The 22,817-nt window shown below is 37.4% G+C and overlaps 1 protein-coding gene across 1 annotated transcript in view; it reads left to right on the forward strand.

Annotated features, from left to right (window-relative positions):
- Positions 1 to 22,817, forward strand: part of LOC114031461 (AT-rich interactive domain-containing protein 1B-like) — a 550,161-nt gene that overhangs the window by 51,360 nt on the left and 475,984 nt on the right. Inside the window, 2 exon segments of the mRNA XM_027846530.1 lie at positions 18,824 to 18,919; positions 18,921 to 19,019. Coding sequence (XP_027702331.1) covers positions 18,824 to 18,919; positions 18,921 to 19,019 — 195 coding nt within the window.

Genomic DNA, 22,817 nt, shown 5'->3' on the forward strand with positions numbered 1-22,817 from the left:
AGACTTCTATTCCTGAGTTCAAATGTGGCCTTAGAGACTTACTTAGATGTATGACCCTGGGCAAGTCACTTAACCCTGTTTGCCTCAGTTTCCTCATCTGTGAAATGAGCTGGAGAAGGAAATGGCCCACCACTCCAGTACCTTTGACAAGGAAACCCCAAAAGAGGTCACAAAGAGTTGGAGACAACTGGAAAAAGGACTAAACAACAATATTTCATTACCTTCATATACCAGTTTTTCTATTCCTCAGTGTTTGCTTTATTTCTGACTTAATGTTATTGTAAATAGTGCTGCTCTGAATATTTTTGTACCTATTCATCTTTTCTTGCTTTTAATAAATTCCTTGGTACGGAGTCTCAGTATTGAAATCTCTGGATCAGAGGGCATGAGCAATTTATTAATTTTTTTTGCATAATTCCAAGTTGACAAAACATCTTTTAAGCAAAATTCTGCCTTAGTTTGAGTATAGTAGCTTAAGTGTTCACTTCTTTTACCTTTGGACAATGAGACCAATAATATAATATGCAGGTGAAAAAGTATACATGTGTCTTTGTCAGGACATGCTCAAAATGGGTATAACTTGGTGGCTTTTTAAAATCATTAATTAGGGAGATTTTAGATCATGCCTATTAATTTTTAATAGAAAAAAGTTTAAGGGAAGAGGATGAGAAATTGAGATGGCTGGAAGTAGACAAATTCTTCTGGCACTCTAATCTATTGCTGTGTATTATCTGATCTGTATTTTGTGGCATATATTAAAATTTAGGTCTGGTGGTGGATGTGTCCATGCTTTATCAATTTCATTCTGGTTATTAGGTTGGGACAGTAAGAATCCTTCATGCCCCTATATTAGTAAATTAATTCAGCAGAAAAGTGTTGGAACCAGACTAACTAGCAACGGAATACTTTCTTTACTTTCCTTTAGGCCAAGGGAGTACTTTGTTGTAAATTCTCTGCTTCTCCCACCCCACCCCATAACCTTCCTCCTCCCCTTCTTGCTTTCTCTACCCCCATTTTTAAAATAGCATTTTCATACTGTCAGAATTTCTTGTTGTGACACCCCTACTCAAAAGTTATGACAGCAGTGCCATGACAGCCACTGCCTCCCGAGAATCAATCAGGCAATTAATTTTGTAAATGAAATGCTGATTATACAAAGCTTCACATGAGAGGCCCAGTGATTAAAATCAATTTAACAAATTGTTTCAGGTGGGACTTGATTAATAATTTGCTGTAAATGCTAAGGATATATGACCAGCATACTTTTTTTTGTGGTTGTTACCATCTTAACTATATAGAACCATTTTTGAGTAGAGAAAAATTCCACTAGTAAGTTCTCTGTGTGTGTGTGTATACACACACACACACACACACACACACTCACATACTCACATATGCTTCTGACCTAGTTACTATGAGAATAAAGCCATTTTCATATTAGTCATGTTATTCACTCTTTGGTTATTTTACTAACTAAACCTACTTAATATTGAACACCAAATACTTTAGCTATTACCATAATATAACTTAAAGGACATTAGAGATAATGGAATTGACTTGCAATATTCATCGAAAGTATCAGTGTTTGGAGGGATAACTTTAATAGAGCAGGAAATGGATTTCTTTAACATTTCTAAGGGCTCCACATTTTGTGTGTTATTTCTTTGGAATAACAGATTCAGAAAAGGAGTACAATATATGGAGGAGGGTAGCCCAGGGTTTTGAAAGGATGTTGCTTCACTTGGTTTTCCTTTCTTTGGGTTCCTACCTTCACTTAGTTAATTCTTGATAATTTATTTTTGTGCTGAATAATGTTGCCCCTTGGGTTTTCCTTATTCTTCTTTTGGGCGTTCTGTTACTTAGTATCCCAGAAAGGAGAATCATATAGGGGAGCTTTCAAATATGTTTGCATTCTTTGGATGTTTATCAGCCCCTGTTAAAGGATGAATGGGGAGCAGGTCAAACAGGATCTGCAAAATGTTAGAACAGGAAGTGACCATAGAGAATTGGACTTAACCAGAATTTTTTGAGCTCCTTCTATGTACTGTGCTTGAGCCCAAGCTATACCCAGTATAAATTAGATAAAATCTTGGAGAGAAGTTACTGAGATCGAGAAGGAACTAATGGGAAAGGGCTTCTTGCAGAAGGTGAGACGTTAGCTGAGACTTCAGGGAAGCCAGAGATGAGGAGGGGAGAGTGTTCCTAGGCATGGAGGACCACAGGTGAAAATTTGCAGTTGGTGATGGAGTGAGGAAGCAAAAGGATGCAATGTTACTGGATCCTGGAGTACATGGAGGGAAGTAAAGTGTAAGAAGACTGGAAGGGTAGGAAAGGCCAGATCATGAAGGGATTTCAGAGCTAAAAAGAAGGCTTTAGATTGGATCCTGGAGCCCACTGGAGTTTATTGAATGGAAGGAAGAGGAGTCACGTAGACCCATTCTTCACGAAGGTTCATTTGCTGAGTGGGGAAAGACTTGAGGCAAGAATTAAGGTTGGAAAGCAGACTGGAACCCCACCTCTGCTGCTTATTCAAAAACCTGATTTCACATCTAGTCCCCAGTCTTTACAGTCTAAGCTGTTGACTTACCTGAACTTCAGTTTCCTCATCTGTCAGATAAATGCTGGACTAGATGATCTCTGCGGCTCAATCTTCCTCATGTTAAGGATACTTGTAAAGTTTGTTCAATCTTACTTGATTTGAGGACGGATGCAAATTGCAACCCATCCACACTTTGCCCTCCTTTGAGAGTCTAAATCTTGTAAATCACCCACAAGGGTTCATCCTTTCATTGGCATTGTGTGGATACTAATGGAGCCTGCTAGTTATCCATCACTTAGACTTCATTCTCACTGCTTGACCATCTCTCTGCTGAAAATCATTGAGGCCACTTCAGTATAATCCATGTCATAGATGATAATGACAGCAGACATTTAGGTAGGGGCTTATGGTCTGCATATCTTTTACCTCATTTGAGCCTCATTATGGTCATGGGAGGTTCTAGGGGTATTGTTATGCCCATTTTACAGATGAGGAACCTGAAACTTGGTGAAATTGTCAAGTGCCCGTGGTCACATGACTACAGAATATTAGAGGCAGGGTGTTCTGACTTCAAGTCCAACACTTGATCTCCGATACCATGGTGCCTTTTTAGAAGAGAAAGCTAAATTTCAGAGAAATGAATAGATGTTCCATGGGCATGTTATTAGTTAGAGGCAAAACCCTTCTAGAATCTAGTGTCTCCCATATGAATGGTTTCATTCATTCATTCATCTTTTCATTTATTTATGCCTCTGATACTTAAAATCCTTATATTTTAGAAGACTTTTGTTGATTTCTCTGGTTGTTAGTACTTTCTTTACTCAAATTTTCCTAGTTTACACCTTGTATTTCCCAATAGAATATAAGTCTCCTGAGGTGATCCACTTTTCCTCCCCCAATTTTGTCTTTGTATCTTCCAGTACCCAACAAAGTACCTTACACGGGGTGGATACTTTTAAAAATACTTGGTTAATTTAAGGATGCAACATCATGTATTTATTTGTTCAATCAATGTTCAGTCAATGTCCGACCTCAGTGATATAAGTACTTCCTGAATCATGGCTTATGGGACTTGCCCATGGTCCCGTAACTAATAAATGTCAGAAGGGGTTGAACCCAGGGGAGAATAATGTGTTGTACAAATTTTGACAGATCTTTTCTTTTCCTGTTTTTTTCTTCTTCTCGTTTTATCCCTAAATATGCTTGAGATGAACTTAATACATTAGATCTTCTGCCACGTATTCTATACTCATTTTTCTGTCTACCACTTCTTTGCTATTTTATGAGTGGGAATGATTGTTACCTTCTATCTTCTTTTTTTATAAGATTTTACAAATGAGCTTATATTCTGTACTGATGCTGTCTTTGGCTGCCATATCCCTCTACTTGGCAAGGAGGTAAAGTATTTACTAGCAGAAGCAGTTTGTAGGTTCTTATAACCTCCTTGTGGTGATTGCTGTACATTGGTTAAACTTTCACAAAACATGGCAAACTGTGTTGTCTGGTTCTTTTTCTATTTCCCTTTTTTTTGAGTATCAATAGTTTGTTAACTATGTAGTTTCGGAGGTGTTTTTATTATACGTCCGGTTTTCTTTTCATTTTTATTCTTTAGATCCGTGGCATCATTGATTTAGACCTGGAAGGGACCTTAGTGGCCATCTAATCCAACTCCTTCATTTTATAGATGAGAAAATCAGGTACACAGACATGAAGGGACTTTTTTTTTTCCTTCAATATGGAATCAGTCTTTATTCCAAAAGTCAATGGTCTGACTGCACGGGAAAAGCTGATTTGGTAATGATTTCTACATTGGCAACCAGTTGCTTCTTGTTTATTAAGATGTAGCCAGGTTTTTTTTTTTTTTTTTGGTTATGTTATTGATGCTCATGTCCAGTGCTTCTTCACTCTCTTCTTAAAGAAAATATTCAGAAGATACAGATGTGAAGTTTCTGTGTAGTCTACAAGGCTTTGACTTCTTTCTTGTTTTGATCCTAAGTACATTTTCCAACATTTTTTGCCTTCTTCCTCTCTGTATACTTTTAGTTAGTCGGCAAACATTTATTGTGTCTTCTCTGTGCTAGGCACTGTGTTAAGTGCTAGGGATACCCTGCCCCCTAACCCCCCCAAAAAGGCAAAGGATAGTGCTTGTTCTCAAGGAGCTCACAATGGGGGTGCTAACATGTAAACAGCTACGTAAAAACATGCTATATACACGATAAATTGTAAATGCTTAGTAGAAGGAAGGTGGCTGTAGCATCAAGAGGGATAGGAAAGGCTTCTTGTAGAAGGTGGGATTTTAGCTGAGATTTGAAGGAAGCCAGGAAGTGGAGATGAGGAAGGAGAACAGTCCATGTGTAGGGGACAGCCAGTGAAAATGCTCAGGTTTGGGAGTTGGAGTGTCTTGTTTGAGGTACAGTAAAGAAGCTGGTGGCACTTTTATACAGAAGCCACTGAATATTAAAGCAAATACTTTATATTGGAAAGTCTTAATAAATTCTTAATTGTTGTTCAGTTGTTTTTCAGTCTTGTCTGACTCTTTGTAACCCCATCTGGGGTTTTCTTGGCAAAGATACTGCAGTTGTGTGCCATTTCCTTCTCCAGCTCACTTTACAGATGAGGAAACTGAGGCAAACAGGGTGAAATGACTTGCCCAGGGTCACACTTCTAAGTAAGTGGGACCAGGTTTGAACTCAGGAAGAGGATTCTCCTTACTCCTGGCCTAGCACTGTATCCACTGTACCACCTAACTGCCCCTAAATTCCTAATGGCATTTCTCTATTTTTTCATCTTCCACAACAAATATTGGTGCATGACCTATGATTATATTCAGTTTGTTTTTATTTTTACAACGAATGCTCACTCATCTTGAGCACTGCAAATTGAGGTGACCAAGTATCCCCATGAAATGATGTTTTTGATTACTAGTGGAAAGATGATAAAACCAACTCAGTCAACTTCTTTATTTGTCTTCTTTCTCTGAGGAGAACCTATGAGCCATCTTTCCCTTTAGCCACAATTTCCTTGTAACTTCTGGTTTCACTCAGAACAAGAATGTCATTGTTGAGAGACAGCAGAGTGCATGTAAAGAGAGCTGACTTTGTAGTCAGAGGACCTGGTTTCAGATCCTACCTTTGCTGCTAATATTACCTGTGTGACTTTAGGCAACTCACCTAAATGTCTCTGATCCTCATTTCCTCACCTATATAAAGTGAAGGTTTTGGAGGTTCCTTTCAGCTCTTGACTCTGTGGTCCTCTGATTTCATTCTGTCATCTGTTGATGTTTTAGTGATTGGACAAGGATGTTGCATTTAGAGTACTAGTGGTTAAGTTAATGTTTACAGATGGTCTAAAAATTGATTCATCGCTTCCTCTACGCCCATCACTGCAGAAATGGAGAAGGACCATACAAGTATCAGGCATATTTTGTGTTTTTCGTTTCATGGGTTGCTGTGGCCAAGGAATTCATAAATTAGTGGACAGTGGCCTTGTGATGAGTGTCTCTGGCCCTCAGACATCAGACTCAGTCTGCTCTAAAACTTTCCAATGTAGAGTAACCTGCTAGAGCTCTTACTTTATGTCTTAATGATATAATAGAGTGGGACTGAGGCAGAGTGCTTTGTAAACCTGTGTGATGTGGACAATGTAGCCGTAGATCAAGGTTTTTCATAACTTTTTGGGTATCTTGGTGTCACCTTTGGCATTCAGGTGAAGCCCATGGACCCCTTCTTAGAATGATGTTTTTAAGTACATAAAAGAGACCCAGTTATCTTGAAATGCAGTTATGTATCTATCTATCTGTATTTTTTTTTTTAAGTTCATGTACCCCAGATCAAGAATTCCTGACATAAATAAATGCAAGAAAGTTTGAAGAGGGAGAGAGAACTAGGACCAGGTCTGGGTTGGACTCTGTGACTTCTGGGGTCCCTTCCAACTTTAACTGCTTTAATTCTATGAACAACACCTGGTGGGATTATGGGAGAGTTTCACTTAGGAGGCTGCATCTGCGTTGAGGCTTGCAGGATGACAGATGTTCTAAATAAAGGAGATTAAGGAAGGGGAGAAGGGTGTGCTTGGGACAGGGATGGTGGGATTGGTTCTATGAATACCTAGTTAGGAGATGGAATAGTTTGGATCAGCAACAGCTATTAGTTTAACTTAACTGGAACCATGAAGGGAAGTAATGTAAAATGAAGCCAGAAATGAAGATGGAAACTAGCTTGTGGAGGGCCTTGAAAGCCACTTGTAATTTTGGTTATTTGTTTTTTAATCCTAGAAGCAATAAGGAGTTACTACTGAAGGTTTTGGAGAAAAGGAATGGTATTGGCAGTCTTGTGCTTTAGAAAGGTAACTTTGACAGTTTTGCGGTTGATGGATTGGAGAAGGAAAAGATTAAGGGCAGGAAGACCAAATCAGAGACTATTATAGTAATCAGGTGAGAAGAGATGAGGGTCTAAAGTTTAAGCTAGGGTGGTGGAGGACAGTAATGTCCTTACAGAAATAGGGAAACTGGAAGTGATTGGGGCTTAGGGGGGAAGATGTTTTGTTTGGTATCTTGAAGATAGTTCCAGGTGTTGACAGGTTATCCAGGTATCTGTGCAGCACGGAGTTCAGGTGAGAGATATGATGTGGATATAAAGGTTTGGGAGGATTATCTTTAGACAGAGGTTTACTGATGATGGGAGTAGATAATGTTAACTACAGATTGCAATGCAGCAGGTAAAAGAGGGCCCTTCTGATTTTGTGGGGAGGAAAGTGCTTTGCAAACTTGAAAGTTATTCACATATAATATATATATACACACACACACACACACATATATACATACATATATATGAATGTGGGTTATTGTTTTTTTTTTTCAATTGTAATATTATGCTATTCAGTCATGTTAGAGGCTACTTGTTGAAAGTGAAATTGTTTGTTAAGATGTAGTCAGTTTGATTTTTTTTTTTTGGTTATGTTATTGATACTAGCCATGTCCAGTGCTTCCTCACTCTCTTCCTGTAGAAAATATTCAGAAGATACAGGTGTGAGGTTTCTGTGTAGTCTACAAGTTTTTGGCTTCTTTCCTTTCTTGATCCTGAAACATATTTCCTGACAGTTTATTAAATGAGGTTGATGGTAGTAATAGCAGGAGTTTGCAAACTGGAGGATTTTAGCAACTCCAGAATTTTTGACCCTACTCTTATACTTAACCAATGAGTATTTCTTTTTGATAGTTTATACAAAGCACTTAAAAAAAAAAAGAAACAGAATAAAACAAAAACAAACAAAAAAAAAAAACTTAGGGAAAAGTGACCTTGTGACATATCTCATTTCTTATCCTTTCTTATTTCAACTTTTACTTTTGAGAAGCATAGAGGTTAAGGTCTGTTATAACTAGTATTATTCTACAAAGACCTCTGTGTAGCAGATTATAAGAACCCACTGACTCACTTGTTTTAACGATAGAATTTTTGTGCAGCTCAAGGTTTTGAACCCTCTCTTGAAATGGCATGGGAAGTCTTGAGGTGATGGTAGGGATTTTTGTTCTGCTGACAACTGGAAAGAGTGTACTTCAGTGTTCGGATGTTTACAGTATGGCCCCTAAACTGAAGTAGTGCTGCTATTTTTGTTCAGTTATATCTGAAATCAGTCAATAAGCAAGTGTAAACTCCTGCTGTGTTCCAAGTGTGATCCTAAGAGATGAGGATACAAAGAATGGTGAAAAAGAGAGTCACTGGCCCAAAGAGCTCACAATCTAAAGGGTGAGACAACATTGAAAACAACTATGTATAAATAAGCTATATACAGGATAAATTGGAGATAATAGTAGAAAGAAGACATTAGAATTAAGGGGATTCAGGAAAGGCTTTTCAGAGCCTGTATTTTTATCCAGGTTCCCTGAATCTAAAATATAGTGCACCAAAACATATTTATATTTTGTATTTTTATTTATTTATGTATCATATCTTCCCTACTAGATTATACATCCATAAGGGGCACAGACTGTATCTTCTATGAACTTTACCTTTCTCTCCTTCTCCAGAGTGCTCTGTATTCAGTAGGTTCTTAGTAAATGTTGTATTGAATAAATTTAATTAGATCTGTAGTTATAATACCTATCTTTCTAGACACCCCGTCTCTCATAGGAATCATCCTCAACTCGTCATTTCCTCCCTTCCCTTCTCTTCCGGTCTGTTTCCAAGTACTGTTGAAATATCTCTCACGTAAGATCACAAACTCATTAGATTGTAACCTCTTTGAGGGCAAGGACTATCATTTGCCTCTTTGAATCCTTAGCATGGTTCCTGGAACATAGTAGGTGCTTAATAAATGTTTGTAGATTGATTTATTGACTGACATAAGCTCCTTTCTCTTATGGCACTACCACCAGCTTGGTGTGGGTACTCATCATATCATGCCTGCTGGATGGTCTTGTCTTAAGATTCTCCCCTCTTAGATTAAGATTCATCCACCTCTTAGCTCTCAAATCCAGGCTATCTGCCCCACGTTCCACCAATTCACTGAGTTCCACTGGCTCCCTTTCACTTCCAGGGTCAAATACAAAGTACTCTCTTTGGAGTTTAAAACTGTTTATAACCTTTTATAGACCTTTCTAGTGTTTTCTCACCTTATCCCACATACCCTTAAAGCTAGAGTACGTCCTACTGGCTTCTATGCCATTCTCATAAGACTCTCCATCTTCTGATTGAGCATTTTCACTGGCTTTCCCCTGGCTACTATAATGCTTTTTCTCTTCATCTCCACCTCCTGGCTTCCTTCAAATTGCACCTAAAACCCCACCTTCTGCAAGAAGCTATTTCAGTTCCCCTTAATACTAGTGCCTTCCCTTTGTTAATTATTTCTAATTTATTTTCCCATTTATCTTCTTTACATTCAGTTGTTTTCATGTTATTTTCCCCATTAGACTGTGAGCTGTATGAAAGCCAGTATTTTTTTTTTTTTTTTCCGGGCCTGTCTTTGTATCCTCAGCCCCTTGCGCAGGCAGGGCCTGGCACATTGTAGGCCCTTAATAATTGCTTGTACACTGAGTGACTAATACTTCAGTGCCCTCTACAAGAGAGCTGAAGTTCCTTCATTCATGGCCTAAAATATATATAGTATATAATTTGTCTTTTCATGAAATTACCAGGTTTAATATGCCCAATTTAAAAATAGAACTTATTTTAATAGAAAATAATTCAAATTATACTAATTGAATTTACTTTTAGATTACATTTTTTTAATATACAAACACAACCACAAACCAGTGAACTTTAAGGACTCAAGCTTCATAGTTTTTTTTTTCTATCTATGAGAAGTATGCAAAAGCTTAAACTAAAAGGATCAGTTTTACAGTAAAACAAAGAAAGTTATGTGTTTTGGCTTTAGTCTTCTCTCTAAGATTAAGCCAATAGAGATAGAAATGTTGATTTCCATAATAGAGCTGAGAAAAAAGGAAAAAATATCTTCAGACTTCTTGGAAAAAGCTTTTGCCTTGTGGACTTTTGTCTAGAATTCTAGCATTTTAGAGCTAGAAAGGAACTCTAATGATATTTAGTCTGTCTTTCTGACCAAAGCTGAACATCTTGATAGAACATCTTGATAGAACATGTTGTACCAGATGAAGTCTGTGATTTCTCTGAGTGCTAGAAGACCTGTGCTCGCTATCTCATCTGTTTTCCATATCATCTTATAGTTGACTTCTATTTATGAAAATGAGTACCATAAGTTTTCTGAAACCTTGGTGCTACGTTGCTGACTCACTACAACCTTCAGATCCTCTTCTGCTTCATTTGCCCATTACCGGTTTTCCATCTTGAGTTGGTGACATTTATCTTTCTCCAAGGTATATTTTATTGCATTTGTCCTCATTAACCTTTATCCTATTTACCCCTCCTCTTACCCACCTCCAGTTCACTAAGGTTACTTTTAAATAATTTTTTTATTTGCAGGTTGCTCATTGCCTCGCTAACCCAATTATATGAAAATTCTCTTCTTTATTCATGTTAAATATTAGTAGAAGGGGCACAGGACAGTGTTCTCTATATTCTGCATATACTTAGTGGGTAATTGTCTCTCATGTTAGAAGGTTAAGTTCTGTGAGAGTGGACTTTGTTTCATTCTCTTCATTTATATCCCCAGGGCCTTGCACAGTGCCTGTATTTAAAAAGTATAAATCAGTAATAATACAAAAATAAAGCAATAACAAGTATAAATTAGCTGTGTCATCTCAGGCAAATCACTTAACCTCTTTAAGGCTCAGCTTTCTCATATGTAAAATGGGGTTAGTCATGCCTGTACCTTTTTAGGGATGTTCATAGGATAATGTGAATTATATGTGAAGAGTTTCATAGACCTTAAAGCAGAATATAAATTACTGCTATTATTTCTGTAGCATCTATGCAGTATCACTTGCTTTCTCTCCCTGGTTGATGCTTACTTAACTAGGCTTATTTTTCTAACTGCCAACATTTTCTGCTTTTTTGGCTACTTAATTCTTATAATTGTCACTTCTGCAAACAGAGTTTCACTGGATTGACACAAGGTTCCCCTTTTCTGGAGCAATAAATGCTGAACCAGGAATGAGGAGTCTTGTCTTCTGATTGGAACTATGACGTTAGCTAGCTTTGTGGTATTGGGCAAGTAATTTAACCATTCTTCTGGTCTTCAGTTTCTATCTCTATAAACAGGAACCCTAGACTAAACAAACTCTAAGTAAGGCCCCTTTAACTTTGGTGATGCTGTGTGTTGCTTTATTTATTTATTTATTTGATTTCGTGTGACTGTTATCCAACATAAACAGCTATCTTCCACATGTTGCAAAAGATGAAGGAATCTGAAGCATGTAAAAAGGACAAGTGAGAGACTGCATTGGACAAGGGCCGAAACATGTCCTGCCGTTTTATTTGAGAGCTGTACCAATGACTTATCTTCATAACACAGTCATTGCTGTGATTCTGTGTCCTGCAGGTTGTTTTAAGTTTAAAAATATTTGATTGTAAGTTTTTGCAAAATTAAAAAAAACAATAAATATTTGTTTCCTTTTGGAACCCTGATAACCCACTGTTCTATCCCATTCCCCCTCCCTCCTTTTCTCTCCTGTCTCTAATTTTGTGTTTTCCTTCTGAGCCTTCATTTCTTTAAAGGTGTTAAATGTTGCATGTTTCCTAGAGGTAGTCTGGAACAAGTTTAGATACAGCTTGCTCTATCTAATCCTTTAGAACTCTATATACCTCTGGGTATTTTCAAATCCCCATTTGACTAATTTGGCAAATTTTCATTGGTTCAGCAAAATAAAACTCTTGATCCTAGATTTAGGAGGACAAATATTGATTAATATTGTATCAAATAAATGCTGTTGTATTATTAGTATAAATCAAATGAGCTTGATTTTGTGGGTGTGGTCTTTCATATATTTCTAATAATTATAGATTGGTCAATGGTAACATCAGCAATCAAGAGATTGATTTTACTCTGAGCGAAAAATACATTCCTTAATTAGGAGGAATAAATATTCTTTTGTGATTCTCCTCCACTCTTGACTTTCATTGAATTTATCTATAATGAACAGAGTATTACTGAGCCTAATGGTGTGAGCTAAGTACTTGTTACTGGAGTCTTCAGCATTTTTGTTTTCTCTTTCAGAAGTCTGTCCAGAACTGTTGTAGGGAATTAATGACGACAGCCTTTATAATTATATTTTGAATTAAAAATTTTCGTTCTACTATCTCCATATGGATTAAAAACGAAACAAAACTGCGTTCTGTCATTTGACACCATCGAAGTATTCTTAAATTCAGGGCCTTCTAGTGTTAACTTTTGGAAGTATTCAATTCCAAAGTATTCATTGAGTGCCCATACATAGGGTAATATAGGGCACTACCATAGTCACTGTGGGGAGTACATAGCAATAACCTTGTTGTTAAAACAAACTTATGATTGAAGTTGAAGAAAGGGACATAAACACTGATAGAAGATTTGAAGAACAATACAAGAAATTTCCTAAGGTAGTATTAAGTGCTACATGTGTGGTACAGGCCACTTTCCCTATGCCTAGGCCGCAGAATGAACTCTGCCATCTCCCCCATTCCCCTTACTCTTTTGTTGAAATTCCTCCCTTCCCTTAAAGCCTAGCTCAGATCCCATCTCCTGTATGAAGCCTTCCCTGGTACTGTTCTCCTCAGATAAAAATGATCTTTCCCTCTTCTAATTCATCTGACCTACTTTTTCAATGTAAATCCTCGGTGATGTTTTTTGGTTGCAAATCTTGAAATATCACAATCTTTAAGGGGTTAAATTATGGTTGGCCCAACAGGCAAACAGACACATGGAAGGCTCAAGTAATCTATAGCATATTTCCAGGAATTGATCTATGTTCAAGAGTATAAGGGTTATTTATCATTGAAGAAATCAACAATGGGAAAGGTAGGGCACAAGAAAAGAACAGTCCAGGTGTTCCTTTAGTGCTTTCAGAAATATTAACAGACCTGGCATTTTCCATAGATACTTTTTGAAGGATGTGTATGGAAAGTCATGGACAAGAAATAAGTATGGTATCCCCAAACTCTTACTGCAGTTTTATAAGCTTATTAAAACTTGATACTTAGTAAGAATAAGCATGGGTGGGTTGAAATCTGCAGTAATGGAGGTAATACATATCTATGAAGTCAGAGATCCATTGAAGGATTGTATACATTTTGTTCTTATTAGACATACTTTTTTTCAGACCTGGTCCTAGCTATGTTTGTATTCCTTAGGGCTTAGTGTTTAGCTTTTGGGAGTGGGGCAGGGAGAGAAGAGTGTTCTTGGATGTGTGCTTTCATATTAGTGTGGAAATTCCTTCCATCAGTGCAGGTAGATATCTCATCTCTAACTTGGTCTAGAAATGAGAAGTTACTTGACTTGAGCTTGGTCATAGAGATAGAATGTGTCAGAGGCAGGCTTGGAACTCACGTCTTCTTAACTCTTTGACTTTTTATCCTCTATATCACTCCCTCTAATTTAGGGCTTCGTAAGTGTGGGTATTAGAATGGAACGGAAAGTCTTTCAAAAGCACTGTTCTACAGGAGATCCCATTTTTACCGTCACAATTGATCAAAAGATATAGAGAATATAAATCCGTGTGTGTGTATAAAATCATAAAAGAGCATTTGCTTTGGTAAAGAAAAATTCACTTTAAAGGCTCATATATATAGATCAAAATTATTCAGAATTTCTTGAACAGTGCAACAGAGGTAGCCTTAATTGTCCTATTTATTATGAATTTCAGAAGAAACATAAAATGTTTAGATATATGCTAACCAGAGGTGCTCACCATTCTTATTGAGGACATTTAGTGCAAAACCCATCTTATAGAAGGATTCTCTGCAGATGCTTAGGTACTGCAGGAGGTCTGGTTTTTGAATGTTATAGTCACTGTTGGTATCAAGCCTTAGAATATGGCAGAGCCTTCTAGGCAACTCAGAAGAGTTTGATCTCGTTGTCCCCAGGAGGAAATCCAAATGGATGAAGAATGCTTGTTGTCCAGGCTATGTCATGCATTTAGGTGGATAGAGCTTTTGGACAGACCCACAAATGGTCATGTTGAGATTACAGTAAAACAAGAAAACTGTAGCAGTCGTGTTGCCCCTTGGAAATTGTAGAGTTCCTTTAATAATTCTGAACTTCTCTCTGAAATCAAGGCCCACCTTTTTAACACTAGAAGTACTAGTTTTAAATCAATTGATGTAGAAATATGCTTGGTCATTTGAGTTATTCTTAAATTCTGGTCCTTTTAAATTCCAGTATTCAAACAGTAAATTGTTGTGAGTCATATAACACTAGGCTCAGAAGAATTAAAAGTTTAATATTTCTCAGAAACGAGAAATACTTTGTATGAGTTGGTTATAACACAAAAATAAAGTTGTTTCTAAGAGGAAATACTGTAGTTTACCTTGAGACACCAAAAAACATTTCTTCCATCCCTTTCTCTTACCTCCAGCACTGGCTCCTCTTCCCACTGGGGCTTTGGTGGTCAGCAGCAGCCATAGGAGCTCAGAAGGGCCTGGCTAGAGGGAGTAGATGTCTGTGGCTTTTCATGTGTACAGATCGTTCATAACTTTGTTGTTTTCTATGAATGGGATTGTCTTCACACTTGAACTAAGTTATTATAGAAGCAAACAAAACTAATGCTGTCTATCCTAGTCACTTAATGAGAAAAACAGTGTCCATGTAGCAGGAAAAGATCATTCCACTATACTCTGTTGTGGTCCAGACCACACCTGGTGCACCATGTTTGTTTCTGGTACAACAGTTTTTGAAAGGACAGAAAGAAGTCCTTTCTAAGACTTAGGGGAACTGATGCCAAGTGAAGTGAGCAGAACCAGGACAATATTGTACACAGTAACAGCAGCATTATACGATGACCAGCTTTAATAGATCTAGCTCTTTTCAGCAATGCAGTGATCTAAGACAATTCCAAAAGACTCATGATGGGAAATGCTATCCACATGCAGAGAGAGAACAATGGAATCTGAATGCAGATCAAAGCATACTATTTTCTCTCTCTCTCTCTCTTTTTTTTTCTTTCTCGTGGTTAAACCTTTTGTTCTGATTCTTCTTTCATAACATGACTAATGTGGAAATATGTTTAATATGATTATATATGTATAGCCTATATCAGATTGCATGCCATTTTGAGGAGGGGGGAGTGGAAAAAGGGGAAAAATTTAGAACTCAAAATCTTATAAAAGTGAATGTTGAAAACTAAAAATAAAAAAAAAGAAGTCTTTTCTAAAGAGTGTCCAGAAGAGCATCATCAGATAGTGAGAGGACTGAAAAGAATGTCATATTAGGATCTTTCACCCTGGAAGTATTAAGCCTGGAGAAGAGAAGACTAGGTAAAGACATGGTAACAGCCTTAAAGTATTTTAATGGTTTTTATGTGGAAGAGGTGTTAGACTTAATTCTATTTCAGACCTAGGGTGGGCAGCAATAAGAGCCAGGAATGGAAATTTCAAAGGTAGATTTAAAGAATAACTTACTAACCTAACAATTGGAGCTGTTAAGAAGTGCTTTACAAGACTGCTTTACAAGATGGCAGCATTCTCTCTCTCAGTTTCTCTGTCTCTCATATTATATATCTTTAAGAAGAGATTGGACGATCACTTGCTGGTGATGCTGTCAAAGGGATCTTGGGTCAGGTTAGGGTTAGATTAGAGAGTCTCTGTGGTTCTTCTCAACTCTTAGATTCTGTGATCTGTGCAAAGCAAATATTATGCAATAATAACACTTCTTTAAAAGTACTTAGAAATGTATACAGTAATGAGAATTAGCCTAAAGTTGTTTAGTTATGTTTTGTTCTCTTTGAAATGGCTTCTACCCCAACCATCCCTCCTCCTCTCTCAGCATGTTTTGTGGTATTCAAAACCACTTGCCTATTTCTACCAAATTGGAACTCAAATCACAGCTGTCATAAGCGTGCTATCGAGATTAGAAAAACAGATGTTTTGGAAATATTTGCGTAAAGAAAGATTCAAGGACCATCAGAAATGCTAATGATCTCTTTAAAAAAATATAGCATAAACCTTTTGCTTAAAAGGCTCGTTAAAAATGACTAGTGTGATGCTTTGAAGTGAAGCACCATTGGAGGAGGGATGTGTGGTAAAAAAAATAGAAGATGTGTTGTAGGTTGAATTGGGAGTAGGAGAACTCTCTGGTCTCATGAGTTCTTGATGAGTTTTTACCTATCCTAGAAAAACCAGGGATTTAGTTTCTTTTTCTTGGAAAGCAGATAATGGCAGAGCAGGGTTTGAGATGCTAATTTTGGACACTTTAATTTTGAAAATCACAAAAATTTCACTCCAGGCTGAATTTGTGGATTATTAATAGAAGGTTATAGAAAGAGAAGGTTGAAATGAAGTGTTTTGCATGGTTTGTCCTACCTATTTTGATACCTGGGCTATTAATTTTTACAGTATTTTGATGTCTTCACAGAGGCACACAGTGTAGGTGTTTCATAAAGTATACTGATTTTTTTTTTTGAGTTTGAAAAATTCAATATTAGTTCAGATTAACTCCACATTAAATAAGGTCATGAAAGTTTATGGCAATGATGTCCTAGATTAGAAAAAAGAAAGTCTAGAGACTGATAGAGGAAATTGCTACACTGTTATCTGCAAAACTAAAATACAGACATTCCAAGCATTTCACCATTTTTAAATTTCCGTTTCAATTAAGCCTGTTTTGGTAGTGTACTGTTTAAAATGAAATAAATGAACCTTTCCAGGGCCCTGGGCTAATCAAGATTGAATGGGAAGATAGGGTAACTGAACATCAAGGAAAGTTGATGATTTTGTATTGGAAATATATCCTGTTAATCTAGTTTACCCAAGTTGGGTGTCTGTTAGGCCACTTACTCATTTCTAGGCTTCCCAGACTCCTTACGTAGTCTATATTTTGCATATTGCCTGAGAGAATATTTTCCTTTGACTCATCGCTGAATCCCCAGGCATATCTCAGAACTCTCTGAATCACCCATTGAACTAATCAGAGGATTCCTCTTGATCCAGAAAATCATGATCTGTCCTTGCTTAATTCCCGCTTCCTGATAGTAATTATCTGTCTCTTATCCTTTCTTATTCCTCACCCACCAGAGTCGTCTTCTTTTCTTTCTCAGTGCTTATTTCCCAGTGATTTGCAGTGTTTCTCTTTCCTTTCCCAACACTCATACCCATTGGTATTGAGGAATGATCTTATTTGGGTGGGTTTGGGGTAGCAAGCATCTCTAGACCTTTAGTTCTGGCAGCATCATTCTTTTACCCACACTGTTGTCCCATACTCTCCTTCCATACCACCTTGTGCTGTGATGATATTAGCATTGATCTTAACCTGAATTATATAATGATACATTTTCTATGTTGGCTAAAGTCAGTCATTTAAAAGTAGATTATTCAGAATGTGGATTTTTCTTGGTTCTTCCATTTTCTGCTCCTCTGCATTATGGCAGTTTTCTTGCTCTTTTACCAGGGAAAATAATGAAGAATGGTTGTGGGTAAAACACTGGTGTTACTTGTTAGCCGTTGAGGTTTTGAGATGATTAGTGGTTTAGACATTGTCTAGTGTAAAGTAAAGAGTGCTGGAATGGGAGTCATCAATTAGTTGGGGGACCACAGTCATTCTTTGAGCCTTGATTTCTTCATCTGTTGAAGGAGTAGGTTACCTTAGATAATTTCAGCTGCTGATATTCTTATGATTATTGTCATCATCATCATCATCACCAGCGCTTATATTTGTACTTTAGTGTTTGTAAAGAAAGCCCTTTACAAATATTATCTCATTTTTATCCTCATAACAACTCTGGGAGGTAGATACTATTCCAAATGAAGAAACATCTACACAGAATAAGTGACTTATCCAGGGTCACACAATTCGTTTGAACTCTCAGGTCTTTCTGAGTCCAGGTCCAGGGCTCCTTCTGGGGCCTACCTAGCTTCCTCTATTCACTTTGTGTAGGTAGGTGAGAAAATCGTGCATGTTGAGATGCCAAACACAAGACTCGGGGGCAATCATTTTGATTTTCTTTGTCCCAGAGGTTGTTCTGGACTTGAGGCATATGGACTGTTCTAAAAGGAGAATCAAAACAAAAGTCTGGTTTGGATTTTGTTAAGTCTGGCAGGAAGCTCACTTTGTAAGTGAGAGGGGGCTCATGATTTACATTATGGCTTGGTGGCTTATTGGTGTGCATGTATATTATGGAATGCCTTGACATTTTCTTTCCACATGATTTTTTCTCCTCTAAAAACCTACTCTCTGTCTTCAACTCACTCCGTCGCAAATGTTTGGGACTTGCTGGCTGAGACTGAAATAAAATTGTTATTATGAGACTACTTTGAAGGCAGAAAGTATTGCTAATCACCAAACATTGAAGTGTACTTCATTTTTTTTTTTTTGATACTATTAAGCTAAAAGGAGTTGGGTGAAATTAATTATCTGCTCACTTCCTGCATACATAATAGAAATTCAAATGTAAATTCTTCCTCTGCTTAGGGTGCAAAATCTTTCTTTATCTCTGACTCAGGGCCCTCCCAATTTAAAAAACCTTTTTAATTAATGAGAAAAAAATAGAAAATTTGTGTGTAATGTCGCTGTTAGTTAACATTCTTCTGCATTTTAATTTGTCAAGTAATTGTTCTTAATGTTTTTGAAATAGAGGTTCATTGTGTTGAATATCTCTGATGCTTATATCTGCTTGAATAGACTTTTCTGTCAGCCAGATGTAGAACATTTTTTAAAAACAATCTCTTTTTTATTTAATAACAGGGCAGTCCAATGGATCCAATGGTAATGAAGAGACCTCAGTTGTATGGAATGGGCAATAATCCTCATTCCCAGCCTCAGCAAAGCAGTCCATACCCGGGGGGGGTCATATGGTCCCCCTGGCCCACAGCGTTATCCAATTGGAATCCAGGGACGGACCCCAGGTGCCATGGGAGGAATGCAATATCCACAGCAACAGGTTTGTGGTGGTTTTTACTTACTTTTGGTGGTGGTTCTTAGTACTTTCTCACTTTCTAGGAATTGGGAGAATTTGGGGATTCATGAAGGTAAGTGATTATAAGGCTTTGAAATTTACTCTCTCTTAATTTTCCTTAGCAAAAGTCTACTGATATAAGCTAATTTTTTATAGATTTCCTTGAAATAAATATGATATGTTATTCTTTTTTTAATCTATTTGTCAGTGAGATTAAAGTAAATTTGCTGAATGCCTTGTTGATGGGCAGGAGACCAGTTATGGCCATATTTGAAAGATAAAGATAGCATTATCAAGTTGAGTTTTTCTGCTTTGCTTCTTGTGTAGTCATTTTGCCTGCATTTTAAAAAACATTATTTCTGTGAATTTTTAAGTAGAATTAGTTTCTTAGAGCTGACTTAATTTCTTTAGCTTATGATCTTTTAAAAAAAGTTAATGTCTCCTATTCTCATTCAGAAAATACTATTTAAAGCCCCTTTTTGTTTGTTCACTATTATCATTTTTTGCATCTGCTTTTTTTTTTAAAACCTAACAACAATCCTGTGTTGGCAAGACCTCTAGGTACCCTCATTTTATAAACAGGGAAACTGAGATTGAGGGAAATTAAGCGGCTTGCCCAAAGTCAGGCAGCTGGCAAAGGTCAGGGGCAGGATTGAAACGTAGTCCTTCCAGGTCTTACATTCTAACCACTTTGACAGGGTGTTTTCCTTTATCAGACTCATGGAGTTGGAAATTTCCTTAAATGCTTTTTTTAATCAGGACCATGTCTAAATCATTATGCAAAATTGAAACTATTCCATATGGAACTATGGTAGTATGGAACTGGGAATATAAATCGTTTGGCTCTATATAAGTGAGATAAATTATTCAAAGTATAGTAAGTATTCAGAGTATCTGGTAGATGAACCTGTTTAGCTCAGCAAAAATTTATTAGATAGGGATACAAAGATGAAAAATTATGTCTCTGTCCTCAAGGAACTTACAATCTGGTAAGAAGAATGAGGGCATATTCTTAACCATAATACAAGATAGAATAATTTAATGAAAAGAACACTGAATTTGGAGGAGACAGATCAGAACACAGGAGATAAATGCAGAGTAATGAGAAGGTTGGTACCAACAGCTATGGAGGTCTTCTGGAGTAGGCAGTGCTTCAGTTAAGTCTTAAAGAAAGCCAGATCTGTTAGTCATAAATTGGGAGAAAAATCATTCTAGGAATGGGTAACAGCTAGTGCGAAGGCACCAAGTTGGGACCCATTGGAGTTGATTAAGCAGGAATGTGTAGCTGTAATCACTTTGGCAGTAGAGTGGACAATAGATTAGAGTGGGGAAAGATTTGAAACAGGGAGACCATTAGAAGCCTATTTGTTGCAGTAGTCCACACAAGAGATGAAGGCCTGCACTGGGATGCTAGTTGTACAATGTGAGTAGAGAGAAGATGAGTTCAAGAGATGTTGTAGACAAAGAAGTTTCAAGGGTGAAGGCATCAAGCATTAGTGCTGTCTTTGCCTTGGAACTGTGACTAGGCCCCCTGCTCCCTTGTGACCAACCACCAGTTGTCTGCACCCTGGTATTGCAACCCAGAACTGTGTATGGCCGATAAAATTACCAATCATTGCCAGCTGTATTCAGAGCCAACAAAGGGTCCCCAGTAATCCCTTTCTGATCAGTTGTCCGGCCCCAACACCGTCTCTGGGCTGAGAACTTGTGAAGCTGCTGCTGCTGTTGAAATGGTCACATGTGGTCTCCAGATAGGCTTCCACCCTCATGTCATAGACTTTTCCTGCCAACCTTTTAAGTTTTCCTAGGCTGGAAAAATGTCTTACTCTGGTCTTTTGTTGGTTCTGCTGCTCCAAAATTTGATTTGAATCATTATTTTAAAGTTATTTGGAGGGTAATGTTGGGAGAGTTCAGCTCAGTGGCTGCCCCTAATCCGCCATCTTTGAAAGGTATTAGATTCTATATCAGACATGTTGAGATGCCTATGGGACATACAGTTAGAAATGTCAAACAGGGAGTTAGTGATGTAGTACTAGAGCTCAGAAGAGAAATTAAGGCTAGATATATAGATCTGGGGTCAAGTCTCTGCCCAGCTAGTTACTATCCATGTAGTAACTTTGGACAAGATACATAAGAACTCAACTTCTATTTCTTTATCACTTAAATAGGCATTCAATAGATTATTTCTAAGGTCCCTTTAACATGCATATCCTTTCCCTATGTGTTTTTGGGGGTTGGAGGTAGAGAGAAAGTTGGGAATTTTAGGCATTCTAGGTATAGGGTACTGCTTGTTCTTTGTTGTTTTAGCAGAAAAAAGTCCCTAGTGGGATAAGATGAGTTCAGCGGATGGTGAAACAATCCATTTTGGCTTGAGTGTAGAATATGTGAAAAGGGTGCCACACAATGATATGGGAAGATAGGATGGAGATAGATTATTAAGGGCCTTGAATGTCAAGTTAAGGAGTTAACATTTTATTCTGTAGTCAAGTCACTGTGAAGTCACCAAAGGTTTTTGAGAATGCTTTAAGAAGATTATTTTGACCTTAGTGTGAAGGCTGTATTGAAGAGAAGAGAGACTAGGGTCAGGAAAACTTGTTAGATGGTCATTATGAGAGACTAGGTAAGACATCTTCAGAATCAAGACTACAGTGAGTGGTGAGAGTGGAAAAGAATCATTGGGATTTGGCAACTGTTTGGGGAGGGAGGAGGAGAAAAGAAAGGATGAGTCATGAATGGTCTTAAAATTGACTGTAATGGTTTGGTTCCCAAGAATTTTGTTACGGAGTATTACAGATTAATGCAAATGACAACAAGCTTTTTGTAGACTTTTAATGGTTGCAAAGCTTCGTTTTGATGATATTTCATATGGATATACTGTTTTTAATACTGTTCTAGGCTGGGCCTGCCTCATGCCAATCCCCAGGTAACTTATGTTTGATTGAACAACATGAGATATTTTTAGGTCATTCAACAGTTTACAAAAAGAGATTTACTTAGCCAAAATTGAAGAATATCTTCAATTTTAACCCTTGCCTGAGTTCTCCAGCCTTATCCGCCCATTAAACATCAGAACATCTCTGAAGCTCCTCCTTCCTGACTGCTTTTGTATCCAGGAAGTGATGTGAGTGGTCGGAATCTTTATTCCCCCAAAGCCAGCCAAGATTGAAGGACAGTCTCAATAACTTTTAAGAAACAATTAGCCTAACTTGCATGGGGAGATGAGGGTTTAGGATATTGCTCTTACCACAAATACCTACAGAGGAGAAGATAACCATAATAATCTGAGTAGCCTGTTCTAGGATTTAACAACACACTCAGCAAATTCTTCCCTATATCTAACCCAAATCCTGCATGATGCAGTATAAGCTAATTACGTCTTGTCTGTCTGATGTGGATGTGAAGAACATCTGTATACTTTACCCTTATTAAGTTCCTTTCCGAGAGAAGGTTCAAGCTTTTTATCTTTTCTTCCTAAACTGAAATATATACATATATCGATATACATACACACACACACGTTTTTCCCCCCTTTTACAAAATATTATCACTCTAAAACAGAGGGTCGATGGAGATAGAAAACAGGAATAAGTTTATGGACCCTTGTTCCTTTTAAAAGCTTTAAATTTAGAAATTAACTCCATTTACTAAGGAAAGTGATTCACCAAGATTTAGAGTAATTAGTAACACAGTTATACTCTTGATCTGACATTTTTCTGTACTTTCATGAAAGATTGCTGAGAGAGAGAGAGAGAGAGAGAGAGAGAGAGAGAGAGAGAGAGAGAG

Source organism: Vombatus ursinus, unplaced genomic scaffold (genome assembly GCF_900497805.2).
Source record: "Vombatus ursinus unplaced genomic scaffold, bare-nosed wombat genome assembly UNPS02015175.1, whole genome shotgun sequence".
In the NCBI taxonomy this organism is placed as follows: domain Eukaryota; kingdom Metazoa; phylum Chordata; class Mammalia; order Diprotodontia; family Vombatidae; genus Vombatus; species Vombatus ursinus.